The 15,487-nt window shown below is 44.4% G+C and overlaps 1 protein-coding gene across 1 annotated transcript; it reads left to right on the plus strand.

Moving 5' to 3' along the window:
• Window positions 1-417: 417 nt before the first annotated feature.
• Ubxn8 (UBX domain protein 8) lies at window positions 418-15,376 on the plus strand. Its single transcript, XM_048456552.3, has 8 exons — window positions 418-545; window positions 4,512-4,634; window positions 6,708-6,775; window positions 8,150-8,272; window positions 9,723-9,860; window positions 11,200-11,241; window positions 12,537-12,611; window positions 14,410-15,376. Exons 1-8 carry the CDS (start codon window positions 458-460, stop codon window positions 14,578-14,580), a joined length of 828 nt encoding a protein of 275 aa, XP_048312509.3. The 5' UTR covers window positions 418-457; the 3' UTR covers window positions 14,581-15,376.
• The last annotated feature ends 111 nt before the right edge of the window (window positions 15,377-15,487 follow it).

Below are 15,487 nucleotides of genomic sequence, written 5' to 3' on the forward strand. Positions count from 1 at the left end.
GGTGTGGGGTGGGAGCAGGCACTCGGCAGCGGGCCCCACTTTTAAGCTGAGAAAATGCTTAGTAACTAGTAAGCTAGGAACCGCAAGCCCTGTCACCCACAAGTGCCACAAGGCCACGGGCCTCACAGCGTCAACTGTTCCGCACTTCCAGTCATTGCATTCTCCTAGCGCCATCTTATAGACCCTTCCAGTCGGACAATCCACAGCCATCCCGACCAACACCACAGGGCAGGCGGCTCCTCGGACCTCCCCAGCCGAAAGGAGACGGCCCGCGCCTTCTGAGGTGGAAACCATGGGATTGGTAACAGAAGGGCTGACGTGCTCGGGCCCACGGCGCAGCCTTAGGGCCTAACATTCCGCCTGCATCGCTTCCTCATAGCGCGAGGCCTTCACACCAGCCCCGCCGGAAGACACGGCCGGAAGGGGCGGGCACTGCGCCCGGCGGGGCCTTCGCGCCATGGCTTCTCGCGGCGTCGTTGGCCTCTTCTTGCTCTCCGCTCTCCCTCTCTTGTGTCTGGAGCTCCGGCGCGGGATCCCAAGCTTCGGTGAGTGTTGTCTCCTCGCCTCTCGGCGCTCACGGCTCATCTGGGTGGTGCGTACAGTTCCTTTCTTCCCATGGCGCCTCCGCGCGGCGTTGACTACAATTCCCAGAGTCCATCGCACCCGCCCCTCTTCCGGAGCCCCCTCCATTTCGCGGGAAGTGGTCTCTTGGGCTCTGGCCAGGGTCGGCTTGGAAAGGGGAAGGAGTGAGAAGCGCGGGGACAGATGCGACCTGTTGCACTTCAGAGCGTGATGACAGCCAGAAATAAATAAGCTGATAGCATGGGGGCCTCCCGAGCATTGAGGCTGAGTCCTGAAGGAAAAGAGGGTGAAGCGGAGGGGAATGTTCCAGGCGAAGTCCTTTGTGGCAAGGTCAAGGAATGGGAGAAAGGGAGCCCTCAAATAACATTTATTGAATCCATATTCTGAGTCAGACACTGTTTGCAATCTCAATCTCCATTACTGCCGGAAGGACTTGTAGGTACTGTTAGCGTAAAAACAAACAACAACAAAAACCCACCTAAAACCAAAACCAGTTCTCACCCCAGAGGTGCTAAGAGTTTTTTTGGAGTCAAATTTGAGTGTCCGTGGTTTTGGAACCCAGATTTAGGGTACCTCAAATTCCACATCCCACAGTTCCGTAAAGTTTTGGTAGTAACAGAAAATAACATCATAAAACACTACAAATAGATATTGGTACGTCAGGGAACGGGGATAACAGGGAATGAGTAGCAAGTGTACACGGAGTTGGGATATGGATGAAGTAGAAAAGATAGACCTCTTGGATGGATAGTTTCCCCTGTCTGCCTCCCTCCATAACCCTCCCTGGGTTTCTTTGTGTAATAGCTTTAGCTATTGCGGAACTCACTCTGCAGACCAGGCTGACCTCAGACTCATAGAAAACCATCTGCCTCTGCCTCCCAAGTGCTGGGATTAAAGACGTGCACCCCCACGCCTTACTCATATGCTTCTAAAGTTAATAATGTCCAAGCTAAATTCTGTTTCCTCCAGTCTTTCTCCTCATCAGCAAGGAATCAGTGCCCAGAAACATTTCTAGAGACAAGAAGTGAAAATAAAATGTTCTTTAAAAAGTTATAGTGGATGCCCAGAGGTGGTGGCGCGGGCCTTTAATCCCAGCACTCGAGAGGCAGAGGCAGAACTCTGTGAGTTCAAGGCCAGCATGGTCTGGTCTACAGAGCAAGATCCAGGACAAGCTCTAAAGCTACAGAGAAACCCTGTCTAGAAAAAGCGAAAACCAACCAACCAACCAAACAAACAAAATGTTATATTGGAGCCAGGAGTTAGAGGCAAGTGGATCTCTGTGAGTTCAAGGCCAACCTGGTCTACAGAGTTCCTGGACATCCAGGATAGTTAAACAGAGAAACCCTTTCTTGAAAAATAAAACAAACACAAAATTATCTTGGAGTATAATAAGACTTTTCGAGCTTTTTTTCTCTTTTTGAATATTTTCTGTGTGTGTATTGATATGGGTGCTAGCATGGGTTCATAGAAGTCAGAGGACAACCTTTTTTGAATAATTGATTTATTTTTATTTTATGTACATTGGTGTTTTGCCTACACTTTTGTCTGTGTGAGGGTGCCGGATCCCCTGAAACTGGAGTTACTGACAGCTGTGAGCTGCTTTGTGGGTGCTGGGAATTGAACCTGGGACCTCTAGAAGAGCAGCCAGTGCTCTTAACCCCTGAGGCATCACTCCAGCCCAGGGGCGACTTTTGAAAGTCAGGTTTCTCCTTCAACTCTTCCGTGCATTCTGAGGAATCAAACTAATTCAGATTGTCAGGCTTGTGAGCCGAGCACTTTTCCCCTCGCCGGCCCGGCACGGCTTTTATTTCAACAGCAGCAAGAGCTCACACTCACCATTGCCAAGTTGACCCGTTCTTGTCTTTCCACGTTGTGCCAATATTTGAGTCACAAGTCAGTGCGAAGGTCGTCATCTTGTGTTGTGGGATGTGCCTCCCATCAGCACTGACCTCCGGTAACTTGAGGTTAGAGACCACCTCAGATTTGTCTCCGTTTCTAGACCTTATCGCAGTGGTTAAGAAAACTCAGCCCAAAGGTGGAGGAAATGCAGCTGTCCTTCTGGTGGCGGCCCCCTACTTTGGGGAATTTCACTTAGCTCTGGAACCCTTTGTTGTGACCTGGCAGCGGTTTTCTTTCCCATACGCTCCCTCCTTGGTTTCTTGGTGATCTGGTGAGAATATTACGTCCACTTTAGGAATTGCATCTTCCCGGTGCAGAGGCTGCAATGCTGGGCAGGTTCCCAGTGGAGCACCCTTCATGGCTAGTGTTGCTCTACGGTTCTCTAATTCCTTCTTTAAATAGTCTTCAGCTGGGCCTGGACAGATGGCTCAGCGGTTAACAGCACCGGTTGTTCTTCCAGAGGATCCAGGTTCAGTTCTCAGCACCCACATGGCAGCTCACAGCTGACTGCAGCTCCACTTTCAGGGGATCCGACACCCTCACCTATATATATGAACGCAAAACACCAATGCAATGGAATAAAAAAAAATAAAATATTAAAAACAAAAACGAAATACAAAATAACCTTCAGTTAAAGGACCACTGGACCCAGACCTTATCATTGGGTAAAATGCTACTCGTGTGTCTGCCAAACTTTAAAAATAAAAAATAAAACCATTCTGGAATCAGGTTTCAGGGCCAAACAAAACCAACAACAACATTCTGAAAACTCAGGATAAGTTTTGATCCTACTATATGTCTCTTCCCCAGCATTTAACAAACTGTATCACACAGACTGCTACCCTAAACATTTTCTATTTTTTGATGTTTTGAGATGGAGTTTCCTTGTGTAGCCTTGGCTGTCCTGGAACTTTCTCTGTAGACCAGGCTGGCCTCAAACTCGCAGAGATCAGCCTGCCTCTGCCTTCCCCTAGTCCTGGGATAAAAGGTGTGTGCCACCATGCCTGGCTGGTGCTCTTAATATTTTTGACAATTGAATGTTTGCCTAGGCTCTCAAAACAGTGTAGGAAGTACTGAGTTGTTGCATTTCCCCCAGGTAAACATGTAAGTAGTGAATTTACATGTAAACGAGTAAGTGCCGGAAACTAGACGAACAACAAACAGCACAGGGCAGCCCGGAGAAAGGATTTGGTGTTTTAGAGACTAGGCAGGAGTGCATGGCTCAGTGGAGAAAAGTATTCTAAGAAGACAGGTGGCTAAGGCCCAGGACCAAATAAGAAGCAAATAGGCATTTTGGGCCAGCAGGATGGCGCCACTGGTAATGGTGCTTCCTGCCAAGCTTGTGACCAGAGTTGGATTCCTGAAACCCATGTGGAGGAGAGACAGAACTGAGTCTTGCAAGTTGTCCTCTGACCTCATGTGCGTGGAAGGATACACTCTGCCTAACCCCCAGTGCCCCAAATGACCAATTCTTGACAGATAAATGTAGCCAATTTTTTTGAATGACTATTATTTATTTAATTATATATACAGTGTTCTGTCTGCATATATGCCTGCATGCCAGAAGAGGGCACCAGAAATTATTACAGATGGCTTGAACCACCACGTGGGTGCTGGGGATTGAACTCAGGACCTCTGTAAGAGCAGTCAGTGCTCTTAACCTCTGAGCCGTCTCTCCAACCCCATGGAATGATTATCTGAAATAGTACTGGAATTGGACAAGACACTGCTGTCAATCTTATTTATAAGGAAACCAAATCTTATGCATTACTAATTCTCATATTATTTATAATACAGCTGAACACTGTCTTCTTAAAACAGGATGTTTCTTCAGAATTATTTCCTGTTTGTTGTGGCCATGACGGCCAGGTTGAATTGTAGGGCCCCAGGAGGCTCAGGAAGAGTCAGTACCCACATTCTTTAGCATCTCCTGTGCTCTCTGGAGCAAACAGTCCTTTATTTATTATTAGTAGCAAGGAGAGTGAGAATTTTTCAAAGAAAAATGTTTCTTTTAAACATTTCTTTCTAAGGAATTAAAGATCTCATTTTGCTGAGTGGCCGGATATTCCTGTTGCTTGCCTTGTTGACCCTAGTCATTTCTGTGGCTACCTCCTGGTTTAACTCACCTAAACCTTCCCGAGTTCACGTGAAAGGTATGTTTATTACTTGTGTTACCTTTACATTTTTTTTTTTACTCAAAAAAATAAAAAGTAACCTTTTCTACTCAAATTTCTTCCTTTTGTTTATTCTACAATAAGAACTGTTTGACCATCAATTTACGATGTGTAATGTCTAGTGGAAATCTGTTCTCTCCTTCCATCATGTGGGCTCTGGGGGGTGGAGCTAAGGTCTTAAGGGTTCGGCAGTAAGGTCTTTACCCACTGAGCTGTCTCGCCACCCTTAGGTGCCATGGCATAGAGAGATGGCAGTGCATAAGAGCATGGGCTGCTGTTTTAGAGGACCTGAGTTCTGTTTCCCATACCCACATGGTTTCCCGCAGCTGTCTGTAATGCTAGCTTCTGGGGATCTGACACCGTTTTCTGGCCTCCATGGGTACTGCACAGATATAGTACACAGACGTACATGTCATACATATAAAATTAAAAACAAAGCCAAACAAAACAAAAAGCCGTATTTTATGTGGCCTTAATACAGATTACTTTTAAAACTAATAGCTGTTTTTAAATGTACTTAACAAAAGTGGCCCAGTAATGAATTTGTTTTTGTTTTTTAAGATAGGGTGTTCCATAACCCAAGCTGGCTTGGTAATTACTGCATCGCTAAGGATGACTTTGAACTTCTAATCCTCCTGCCTCCTTCCCCTGACTGCTGCTCAGATGTGTTACCTAGTGTTTTGTGTGTGCTAGGCAAGCACTCTACTAAGCAGACTACACCCTCAGCCTCTGTAATTTATTGCTATTAAAATATAAGTGAATACAATGGGTGGTATAAATTAAAGCCATTTTTTTAAAAAAAAAAAGATTTATTTATTTATTTATTATGTATACAGTGTTCTGCCTTTATGTCTGCCTGCAGGCCAGGAGAGTGTGCCAGATCTCATTACAGATGGTTGTGAGCCACCATATGGTTGCTGGGAATTGAACTCAGGACCTCGGGAAGAAGGAACAGTGCTCTTAACAGCTGAGCCATCTCTCCAGCCCTAAATTAAAGCCTTTTCACGTTAACCAGGCCAAAAAACAAAACAAAACCAAACAAACATAATTGCAAAAGATTATTCAACCCCATAATATAAGAGAACGTGGATGCTTTGGGGATTCCCAATCATAGATTTTGTATTTTCTCTGCTTTGATCTCTTAAACTTCAGAGTACTCAATTTGGAAATTAAACAAGAACATTGAAACTTCCATTAGGGATTTTGTTAGTTGTATTTCCAGGGCATATGTGACCTCAGCTGTTGAAGCGTTAATAGCATATGTGCCCTGGTTTCAGTCCTTAATACTCCCAAAAGAAAAATCAAATAAAAAAGTGAAACTATGTTGCTGTGGAGAAGATGGTTTGCTGCTTACCTTGCTCCACAAGCCCCTGAGGCCCGCTGTTTATAGATATGCAAATGTGCCTTGATGGTTCCTGCCCTTGGAAATGGTTCATTTGCATCATTTGAGTGTGAGTCCTGAGGCCCAATTATGGTTTGATAGGTTATTGGCATAATCTTCACTGAAGGCTGATGCTACATAATATGTAATATAAAAATGTGTTCAGGCTGGGTATGGTGGCCCAAGTTGCTGTCTTCATAGTGTTTGGAAGCTGAGGCAGCAGAATATTCAGTTATAGGCCAATCAGGGCTATAGAAAGAAATTTGTTAATTTGTTATATATAATAATAAATGTTTGTGAATTGGCAGTGGTGGCGCATGCCTTTCATCCTTGCACTTGAGAGGAGGCAGGCAGATATCTGTGAGTTCGAGGCCAGCCTGGTCTATAAGAGCTAGTTCCAGGACAGGCCCAAAAGCTACAGAGAAACCCTGTTTCAAAAAAACAAAACAAACAAAAAAACCTTTTATTGGATAGAGTTCATTTGCAAATGACTTTGTTTTTGCTGGTTGAATGTACCTCATTTTCATTATTTGAAAAAAATATGTAGTGCTTTGAAATGTTCAAATGTAGTCTTTTAACATGTTAAAATCTATAGATTAGTTTTTTAGAGAAAATGTATTTGATTCTTTGATACTTGAGAATGAAAAAGTCCTTTTATGTTTTGGTGTCAGAAGGAGAAGAGAATGAGAAAAGACAAAGACTCGTGAGGAAAAAGCAACAGGAGGCGCAGGGTGAGCAGGTAAGGCTCGGCCCTCAGGACTCCTGTGGGTGCTGTCTTGCTGTGTCTGTGCTCAGAGGTCTTTGTGTGAACGATTACTGGTGTCTAATTCACAGGGCCTAAGATGGTGCCCTCCCTCCTCCTCCGAGACAAGCTTTCTTGTATTGCAGGCTGACCTTGAATTAGAAAGTGACTAAGGCTGACCCTGGATGCTGTTCTTCTGCCTCCTCTCCCTAAATGCTGACCCTTTAAAATTAGAATTAAAATTCTTATTAATTACATTATATTTATGTTATATACATATATAGTTACATTATATTCATGTGTCTGTGTGACGTGTGTGGAGAGTTGTTCTCTCCTTCTACTATGTGGGTCCCAGGGTTTGAACTCTGGCGGGTGTTCAGGCTTGATGGCAGGTGCCTTTATCCACTTTGACAGTTGTGCTTGCCTTGACCACTGTTGTAGCCAGTGTTGGCCCCAATTTCAGGATCCTCCTGCCTCAGTTCAGCAGCCAGAGTGCTGAGATCAAAGGTGTGTACCACCATGCCCAGAACATCCTTGTTTTACATGTGTAATTTTTTTTTTTTGTTATCTCGGAGTCTTGGTAACTGTTCTGTTGCTGTGAAGAGATACTATGACCAAGGCATCTCCTATAATTGAAAGCATCTAATTGGGGGCTTGATTACAGTTTCAGAGGCTTAGTCCATGATCATCATGGCAGGGAGCATGGTGTCAGGGAAGTGTGGTGCTGTAGAAGTAGCTGAGAGGTTTTTATCTTGATCTCAAGGAGCAGGCAGAGAGAGAGAAGCTGGGCCTGGCACAGGCTTTTGAAACCTCACAGCTCACCCCCACTGATACACCACCTCCAATGAGGCCACACCTCCTAGGGTGACTAAATATTCTATCTTAGGGTTACTGTTGTGCTGATGAAACACTATGACCATGGCGCCTCTTATAAAGGAAAGCATTTAACTTGCTACAGGTTTGAAGGTTCAGTCAATTGTCATCACGGTGGGAAAGCATGGTGGCATGCAGGCAGACATGGTGCTGGAGAGGGAGCCGAGAGCCCTGCATCCTGATCAGCAGGCAGCAGGACAAGAGAGAGTCTGGGCCTGACTTGATCTTCTGAATTGTTCAAAGCCCACTCCCAGTGACATACCTCTTCCAACAAGACCTAATAGTGCACTTCTAATAGTGCCACTCCCTGATGACTGAGCATTCAGATACAGGAGCCTGTGGGGGCCATTTCTATTAAAACCACCACGGAACCTATGGAGCCATTCTTACTCAAACCACCACAAGTTTCAAGCCTTGCTCTTGATTTATGACTTTATAGACAACGTGAATGTGTAGAAACTGAGGTGTAGTAATAACACGTTTTTTTTTCTTGAACAGGCCAGCAGATATATACAGAATGTTTTAAAACCTCAGCAGGAAATGAAATTGAGGAAACTAGAAGAACGGTTTTATCAAATGACGGGTGAAACTTGGAAATTAACCACTGGCCACAGACTCGAGGTTGGAAGCGCTGGTTTCATGTTTTGAATTTTGTTTCTTGGTGGTGGTGTGTGTGTGTTCATGCGTGTTCATGTGTGTGTGTATGTGTGTGTGCGCCTTTGTTTTATGTTTCCTGCTTATGCTGCATTTTCCATTATCTGGTAAAGAAAAGGACGCAGTAAAGGTGACCAGTATGCTTATCTATAGAGCCAGTTCTTGACTTGTTTCAAATGTCCAATGTGCCCTAAAACAATTGCGGGCAGGTAACAAGTAACACCGATACAAAAGCCAGCCAGTATGCAATGTAGTGGTTTCCTGTGTATGTGGGTGCATGTGTGGCATGTGTACCCATGATAAGGCCAGAGGGCATCAAATGGGCTTTCTGTCACTCCCCACCTAACTTTTTTATTTTTCATTTTATTATTTGTGTGGTGTTTTGCATGTTTGTATTCTGTGTACTACACGTATAGCCTGAACACACAGAGGCCTGAAGAGGGCATTGACTCCCCTGGAACTGGAGTTAAAGATGGTTGTGAGCCACTGGGTGGGTGTTGAGAATCAAAACCAGGTCTATGGAAGAGCAGCCAGTGCTCTTAACCCCTGAGCCCTGTTGCTTATTTTTGAGACATTGACTCTCATGGGCCCTGAAGCTTACTGTTTTAACTAAGTTATCTGGCTAATGAGTTCTGGATTCTGCCCAGTTATGCTGGAGTTAGGGAATGTCCTTCTGTGCCCAGCTTTTTTTGTACATGCTGGAGACTTGAACTTCGGTCTTGTTGGTGTTGCTACAAGCTATCTTTCCATTCCCATATTAGCTCTTCTGAGTTCAATTTGTCTGCAGCGTTTTGGTTGGGAGACAATTGTTTTTGCTTTTGAGATGAGGTCTGGCCATGTTCCCTGGGCTGGTGTCTTAGTTAAGGTTTTTATTGCTGTGAAGAGACACCATGGCCATGGCAACTCTTATAAAGAAAACATTTAATTGGGGTGGTTCGCTTATAGTTTCAGAGGTTCAGTCCATTATCATCATGACGGGAGCATGGCGGCCTGCAGGCAGATGGTGCTGGAGCAGCTGAGAGTGCTGCATCTTGTAGGCATCAGGAAGTTGACTGACTTACACAGAGGGACACTTGTGAGGCAGAGGCAGGAGATGCTGAGGTTCAGGGCCAGCCTGGACTCCATGCAGGCCAGCCAAGGCTGCCTCCCAAGCTCTGTACCAAAACACAAACCAGAACCAAGAGGAGCAGGACCTTGTCCGTGCTTCTTAGCTGGGAAATGGGGCCGGGATGATGGGGCCTTGGAGCTAGGTAGAGGCAGGTTCTGGAGATCATTAGGCCTCCTGTTTTCTTGTCCAGAGAGATTGTGCTTTAGCATTCTGGATCTAAAAATGATAGAGTTTAAAAAAACTAACCATTATGAATAGTCTAGTTGACAGAACATGCCTCTTTAGAATTGTTCCGTTGTTTTTGACCAGGGGGATGAAGAGTTGGTGCTTGGAAATTCGAGCCAGACGTCTTTTGAAACAGCAAACAGGGAAGCAGCCAGAAGACGGAACTTGCCCAAGCTTTTAACTGAAGTCTCACCACCTGCTCCACAGCCCGCCAAGAAGGAGGTTTGTCCACATCACTCACTGAGTGTGTTCTCTGGAGAGGTGGCTACTAAGGAGGAAGAGGATGGCTTTTAACACAGATGCTGTCTTACCACCTTGCAGAGGGTCAGCTGCACAGATCCTTGGTCCTGTTTAATAACTAAAATCTGGACCACATTTAGAGGAAAGCTAGAAGATAAATGATGGTGAGTTAAGATAATTGGGTCGTATAGAGATGGAAAGGACAGTTCACGGAGGGACGCATTTTTCCTGGGGGTCTTCAGACAGTGCTGTGTGTGTCCTGTGAGTGGTCTACACCGTCCACAGGCTGGATACCCTCATTTGACATGCCTGCGGTCAGAAGTATTTCAGACTTTAGGATATTTTCATCTATATATTGAGATACTGGGATAGGGCACAAGTATAAACACATTCGTTTCTGTATGCCTTATTTACATAAACTGAAGTTTAGTCAATGTCTCTAAGTGATTCTGTGCATAATGGCATGGAATTATGTTTCTGCCTTGCAGGTGCCGGGACGACAGCCTGCGCTGCAACCCGAGGCTTTTCCTGTTTCTTTAAATAGTGCATTTTTACATAATATCCTAGAACATCTTAAAAGACGAATTTTAGGGAAGCATGCTGGCGGTTGATTGCAGGGCCTGGTGCATGCTAGGCCAGCACTCGACAACTGGGCTGCCTCTCCCAGTGTGAACTCTCTCTCTTATTTTTTGAGACAAAATTTGAGATTAAAAAAATATATGTATTTGCTGTGTGTGAGCATACATGGGACTGTCAAGACCTGAGTACAGCCTATGGGAAATCATTTCTTTGGGGATTGAACCCAGGTTGTCAGCAGGTGTCTTAGTCAGTGTTCTGTTGCTGTGAGGAGACACCATGACCATGCAACTCTTTGGGTTTCTCTGTACAGCCCCGAGTGTCCTGAAACTCACTCTGTAGACCAGACTGACCTTGAATTCACTGAGATCCACCTGCGACTGCCTCTGGAGTGCTGGGATTAAAGGTGTGCGCTACCACACCCAGCTCTATTGTAAACTTTAAAAAAATTGTATAAAAATTATAGTAGTAATTTATTGTGTGTGAATAGATGTACACACATGCGGCAGTCACTATAACTTTGCAGGAGTTGGGTCCTAGGAATCAAACCCAAGTCAGCTTGGGCAGCAAGCACCTTTAATCGCGTCACCAGACAGACCTCACTATAAATGTTTGATAGAGCTATATACAAAGAAGCCTTTTTAACCTAGATGCATGGAACCTACTGCAGAGGACTCTTCTTAGGAGTTCTCACTTCTTGGAAATGTTTTTTACTTTCCTTTCACTAACACGCAGCTTTCTTTAGGTTCCTGATTTACCTGATGAACCATCAGAAACAGCTGAGGAGGTACGTTTCTTGTCTCCGTTTCCTTTGATGGCATCAGGTAGGTAAGTCCTACCTGCCCTTGGGCTTAGAGAGAAGAGCAGGTTCCTGCGGCTGACTTGGAGTCATGTCTCTGAGGACGGCATCAGAGGCTCAAGCCGAGAGCTGCTGTGGGAGGCAGTCTGCTGAGTTGTCTTGTAGAGCACACTCACTTCAGGCAGAGAGGGTATGGACCAGTAAGTCGCTGCTTACCACAGAACAGCAGCATTGAGACGGGCACATGGCTTCACCCTGGTCCCCACTTAAGCTGAAACTGCAGCTGCTTGTGCATTTAAAGAGTGGCTCACTGTTGCTGGGCTGGGGCGGGACAGATAGCCCACCCGCCTCGTCACGGAGGGAGCCTGTCTTGTTTTCTGCTATCGGCCATCTTAGTTATAGATGATCGTCTGATGCAGGAGGACCACGTGTCTTTAGAGCCATGAAGTTACTGGGCAAAATATCCAGAAAGAGAACTGCCCGAGTCCTGTTTTGTGAAGTCTGACGTCCGTAGAGTCCTCAGCAAACAGGTTTTGAAGCAGTCATGCAGCTAATAGTCTCAGTTTTCTCAACACATTTGTGTGACCCATATGCCTGCAGATGCCCACGGAGGCCAGAGACAGTTGTTGGGAGCCCTAGAATGGAGTTGCAGGGTCCTAATGTGCATGCTGGAAACCAAAGCCGGATTCTTGTTCTCTACCCCCCTTAAAAAATAGTTTTAGATTTATTTGATATGTATGAATGTTTCATCTGCATGTCTGTGTACCACATAGTGGTGAGAAGAGAGCCTCATATCCCCAGGAACTGGAGTTACAGGGGTTGTCAGTGGCTATAGTGGTCCTGGGAACTGAACTTGGGTCTTCTGGAAGAGCAGCCAGTGCTTTTAGCCACTGAGCCATCTCTTCAGCCTTCTTAGCAACTGTTTTTTGAGGTAGAGTTTCATGTGGTCTAGGGTGGCCTCAAACTTGCTAAGTAATGACATCACATCTTGAGCTTCTGATCCTCCACTCCACCTTTGCAGGGAACTGGCTCGAGTCACCATGCTTGTGTATATGGGGATGGGTTTTGAGCCCAGGGTTTTGTACATGCTAGGCAAACTCCATACTAGCTGAGCCACAGCTCCAGGCCACATTGGAGTTCCTATCTGAACTTTTGTTCTTGAGATAAGGTCTTGTTTTGTAGCTGAGACTGACCTCAAATTTGCAATCTTCTTGACTTAGCTCCTATGTGGATCGCAGGTCTGGGTGACCAGTGTAGCTTACCTGAATATTTCTATTCCCCAGGTAGTTACTGTTGCCCTTCGATGCCCAAGTGGGCGTGTTTTGAGGAGGAGATTTTTCAAGTCTTGGAATTCACAGGTGAGGAAATCAAATATTGACTTATCAAATTTGTCAATAGTGTGTTCAAATGTAGTGGGATCTGTTACCACATAGACAATGTGTATATTCTGCACTGCATAAGGTTTGATAATTTCTTTAAATTGTGATCTCTACATTTATATTTTTTTTCCTATTTTTTTCTTCCTTTTTAGTGTTAAGGATAGTGTAATTAGTCTTTCTCTGTCCCACCAGCCAGCTTCCAAATAAACAACATGGAGACTTAATAATAATAGAGCTTCAGCTGATAGGCTTGTTACTAAGTAGCTCTTACAACTTAACCCGTTTTTTACCAATCTACGTTTTGTCTTTATTGCATTTACTCTGTACTGTCCATGTGGCTTCCTCTGTGTCTGGCGACTCTGCTTCTTCCCAGCATCCTGTGTGCCTGGAAATCCTGCCTAACTATTAGCCATTCAGCCTTTTATTAACCTAATCAGAATGACACATCTTCACAGTGTACAAAAAGATTTTCCACAATAGATCTAAGGCTTCAAGCAGGCATTCTCTTACTGAGCTGTATTTCCTTGGTTGTTTAACTACATTTTAGTTGGTGGGTAAAATGGTGTTTGTTTTTGAGCCCAGGGTAGCCTAGAAATTACCTACGTGTAGTCAAGGCTGGACTGAAATGTGTCAGCCTTCCAAATGCTTGGATTGCAGGCAATGAGATACTACACCTGGCAGGATTGAGTTTGTAGCCAGTTAGACTCTGACTCAGAACCACCACCAACAGTAAGTCCTGGAATTCACTTTGTAGACCAGGCTGGCCTCAAACTCTCGGAGATCTACCTGCCTCTGCCTCCCAAGTGCTGGCATTAAAGGCATGCGCCACTATGCCTGGCAAAAAGATGTAATGTTGGAAGTGTAAACTTGTGGCAGAGTGAGTGCTTAGCATGTGCAAAAGACGTGGGTTCAATTCCCACGCTTCTAAAAATGTCTTAATTAAAATTATTACATACAGATTTATTATATAGATTAGCAGTGGTTTTCTGGCTTGTGGTTAGCAATTCAAGGCATTATTTGATACTTTGGTCCCTTGGAACGAACATTCTATCTTTGTCATGTATCTGGTTTTTGTTGTTGAGACACAAGATCTTGCTGTTCCTGAGCTGGTCTCAATCCCAGTAACTTTTGGCTCCAGTAGTCTTCCAGCTTCAGCTTGAGTAGCTGGGTCTACAGCTGTAGAGAAATACATCCAACTTTTCTTTTCAAAGCAAAACATGCTTTAACAGTTCATGTTTTGAGGCAAATGAGCTTCCAAAAGGATTTGAAAAATTTTACGACTAATTTTTTCTTTTTTGTGGTGTTGGACTTTGAACCCAGTGTGTAGATGGTGATCTTTATGGACAGTTACAGGAACGGCCCACAGTAAGTTGGGCTTTGTCTCAGAGGCCCAAATATGTCTCTTTTGACACAGCTCCTTTGTGATTTTGATGTGTTCTGTTGACTTAGATTTTGATTCAAATTTTTGTTTCCAAATGTTTTTTGTTCTCAACATTTCACTGAATATTCTCCATCCCCTACTTACGGATGAGGCTCTGTTACTACTGTGTTGGTAGGCCTACACTTTCTCTCAAATGAAGGCATTCAAGGTTATTCATGTCTCCAAATTAATGACTACTGCTCTTTCTTAAAGTCTAGACAGTTTCTCTGAAGATGTGGAAAGTACTTCTCATTCCTCAGGACATGATTACAGAGTGACAGAACTGTTCTATGTCATAATGAGAAATATTCTGTAGGAATCTTTAGTCTAATACTAAAGCCTTTTTTCTTCTTCTAGGTCTTACTTGACTGGATGATGAGAATTGGGTACCACAAATCCCTATACAGCCTTTCCACTTCCTTTCCCAGACGACCTCTGGCAGTGGAAGGAGGCTTGTCACTGGAGGACATAGGGATAACTGTGGATACTGTACTTAATGTGGAAGAGAAAGAATGGAGTGGCCAGTAAAATCAGAACTACCTGTTGTCCTTAAAGTCGTTGTATGGCCTCACAAGGCAGTGCTCACATTAAAGCCACGCTGTACGGTGTGCTCCTCTTGTTCGTAGGAGCATACCTACATACAATGGAAGAGGATTACTTTCTATGGAATACTTTGTGGACTGAATCATCTTACAATGTACCGAAGTGAGAGCAAGGTAAAAGTGATGTAAGACAGACATATGATAGCAGGTCTCAGCCAGGCAAGGGGGCACATGCCTCCTGGAAAATCTGAGTTAGACCATCTTATAACAAACCGACTGCTAGCTGTCAGAACTGTGATTTCTGCTGCTTGAATCTACAGTATTTAACAGTTCAGCCAAACCCTCCAACTCTTCAAGCAGGAATACTGATTCCACTGTATTTCTAAAAACTTAAAAAAGACTTTTAAAGAAATTTCAGAGTGGACTGATTCTATGTAACTTTGACCTAAATATGAGGGTGAAGTTTTTGACACAGGAACTTTGGGGGAACACACTGAAACTACAGTAAGCAAGGCCATTGTTGTTAGGTGCATTTTGTGGGAACACACTTTTACTAGAAGTCTGAGTTTGCTCTCAAAGTTTTTGCCAACAGGTGTGGCTACAAGCTAGAGATTCTGACCAACTAGTATTTTGGTTGTAGAGGTGGATCTGCTCCACCTGGTAGAGGTAGGAGAATTCAAGTCTATTCCTTCTATCATGTTAATGAAGTCTGTTGCCCCTCCCCCCTTTTGGAGTGAAGTATATAAGTGTGTAGAAAATAAATAAACGAGGCGGATTCAGTATTCCCTGGATGTCCCTCCTGATGCTGTTCTGTGTTTGTCTTTTATATCTCTCTTCCTTTTACTTAATAGCCCTAATCCTCATGCTCTTACCCTGAAACGCATGAGCAGATG

This window comes from Myodes glareolus, chromosome 23, assembly GCF_982192425.1.
Source record: "Myodes glareolus chromosome 23, mMyoGla1.1, whole genome shotgun sequence".
In the NCBI taxonomy this organism is placed as follows: domain Eukaryota; kingdom Metazoa; phylum Chordata; class Mammalia; order Rodentia; family Cricetidae; genus Myodes; species Myodes glareolus.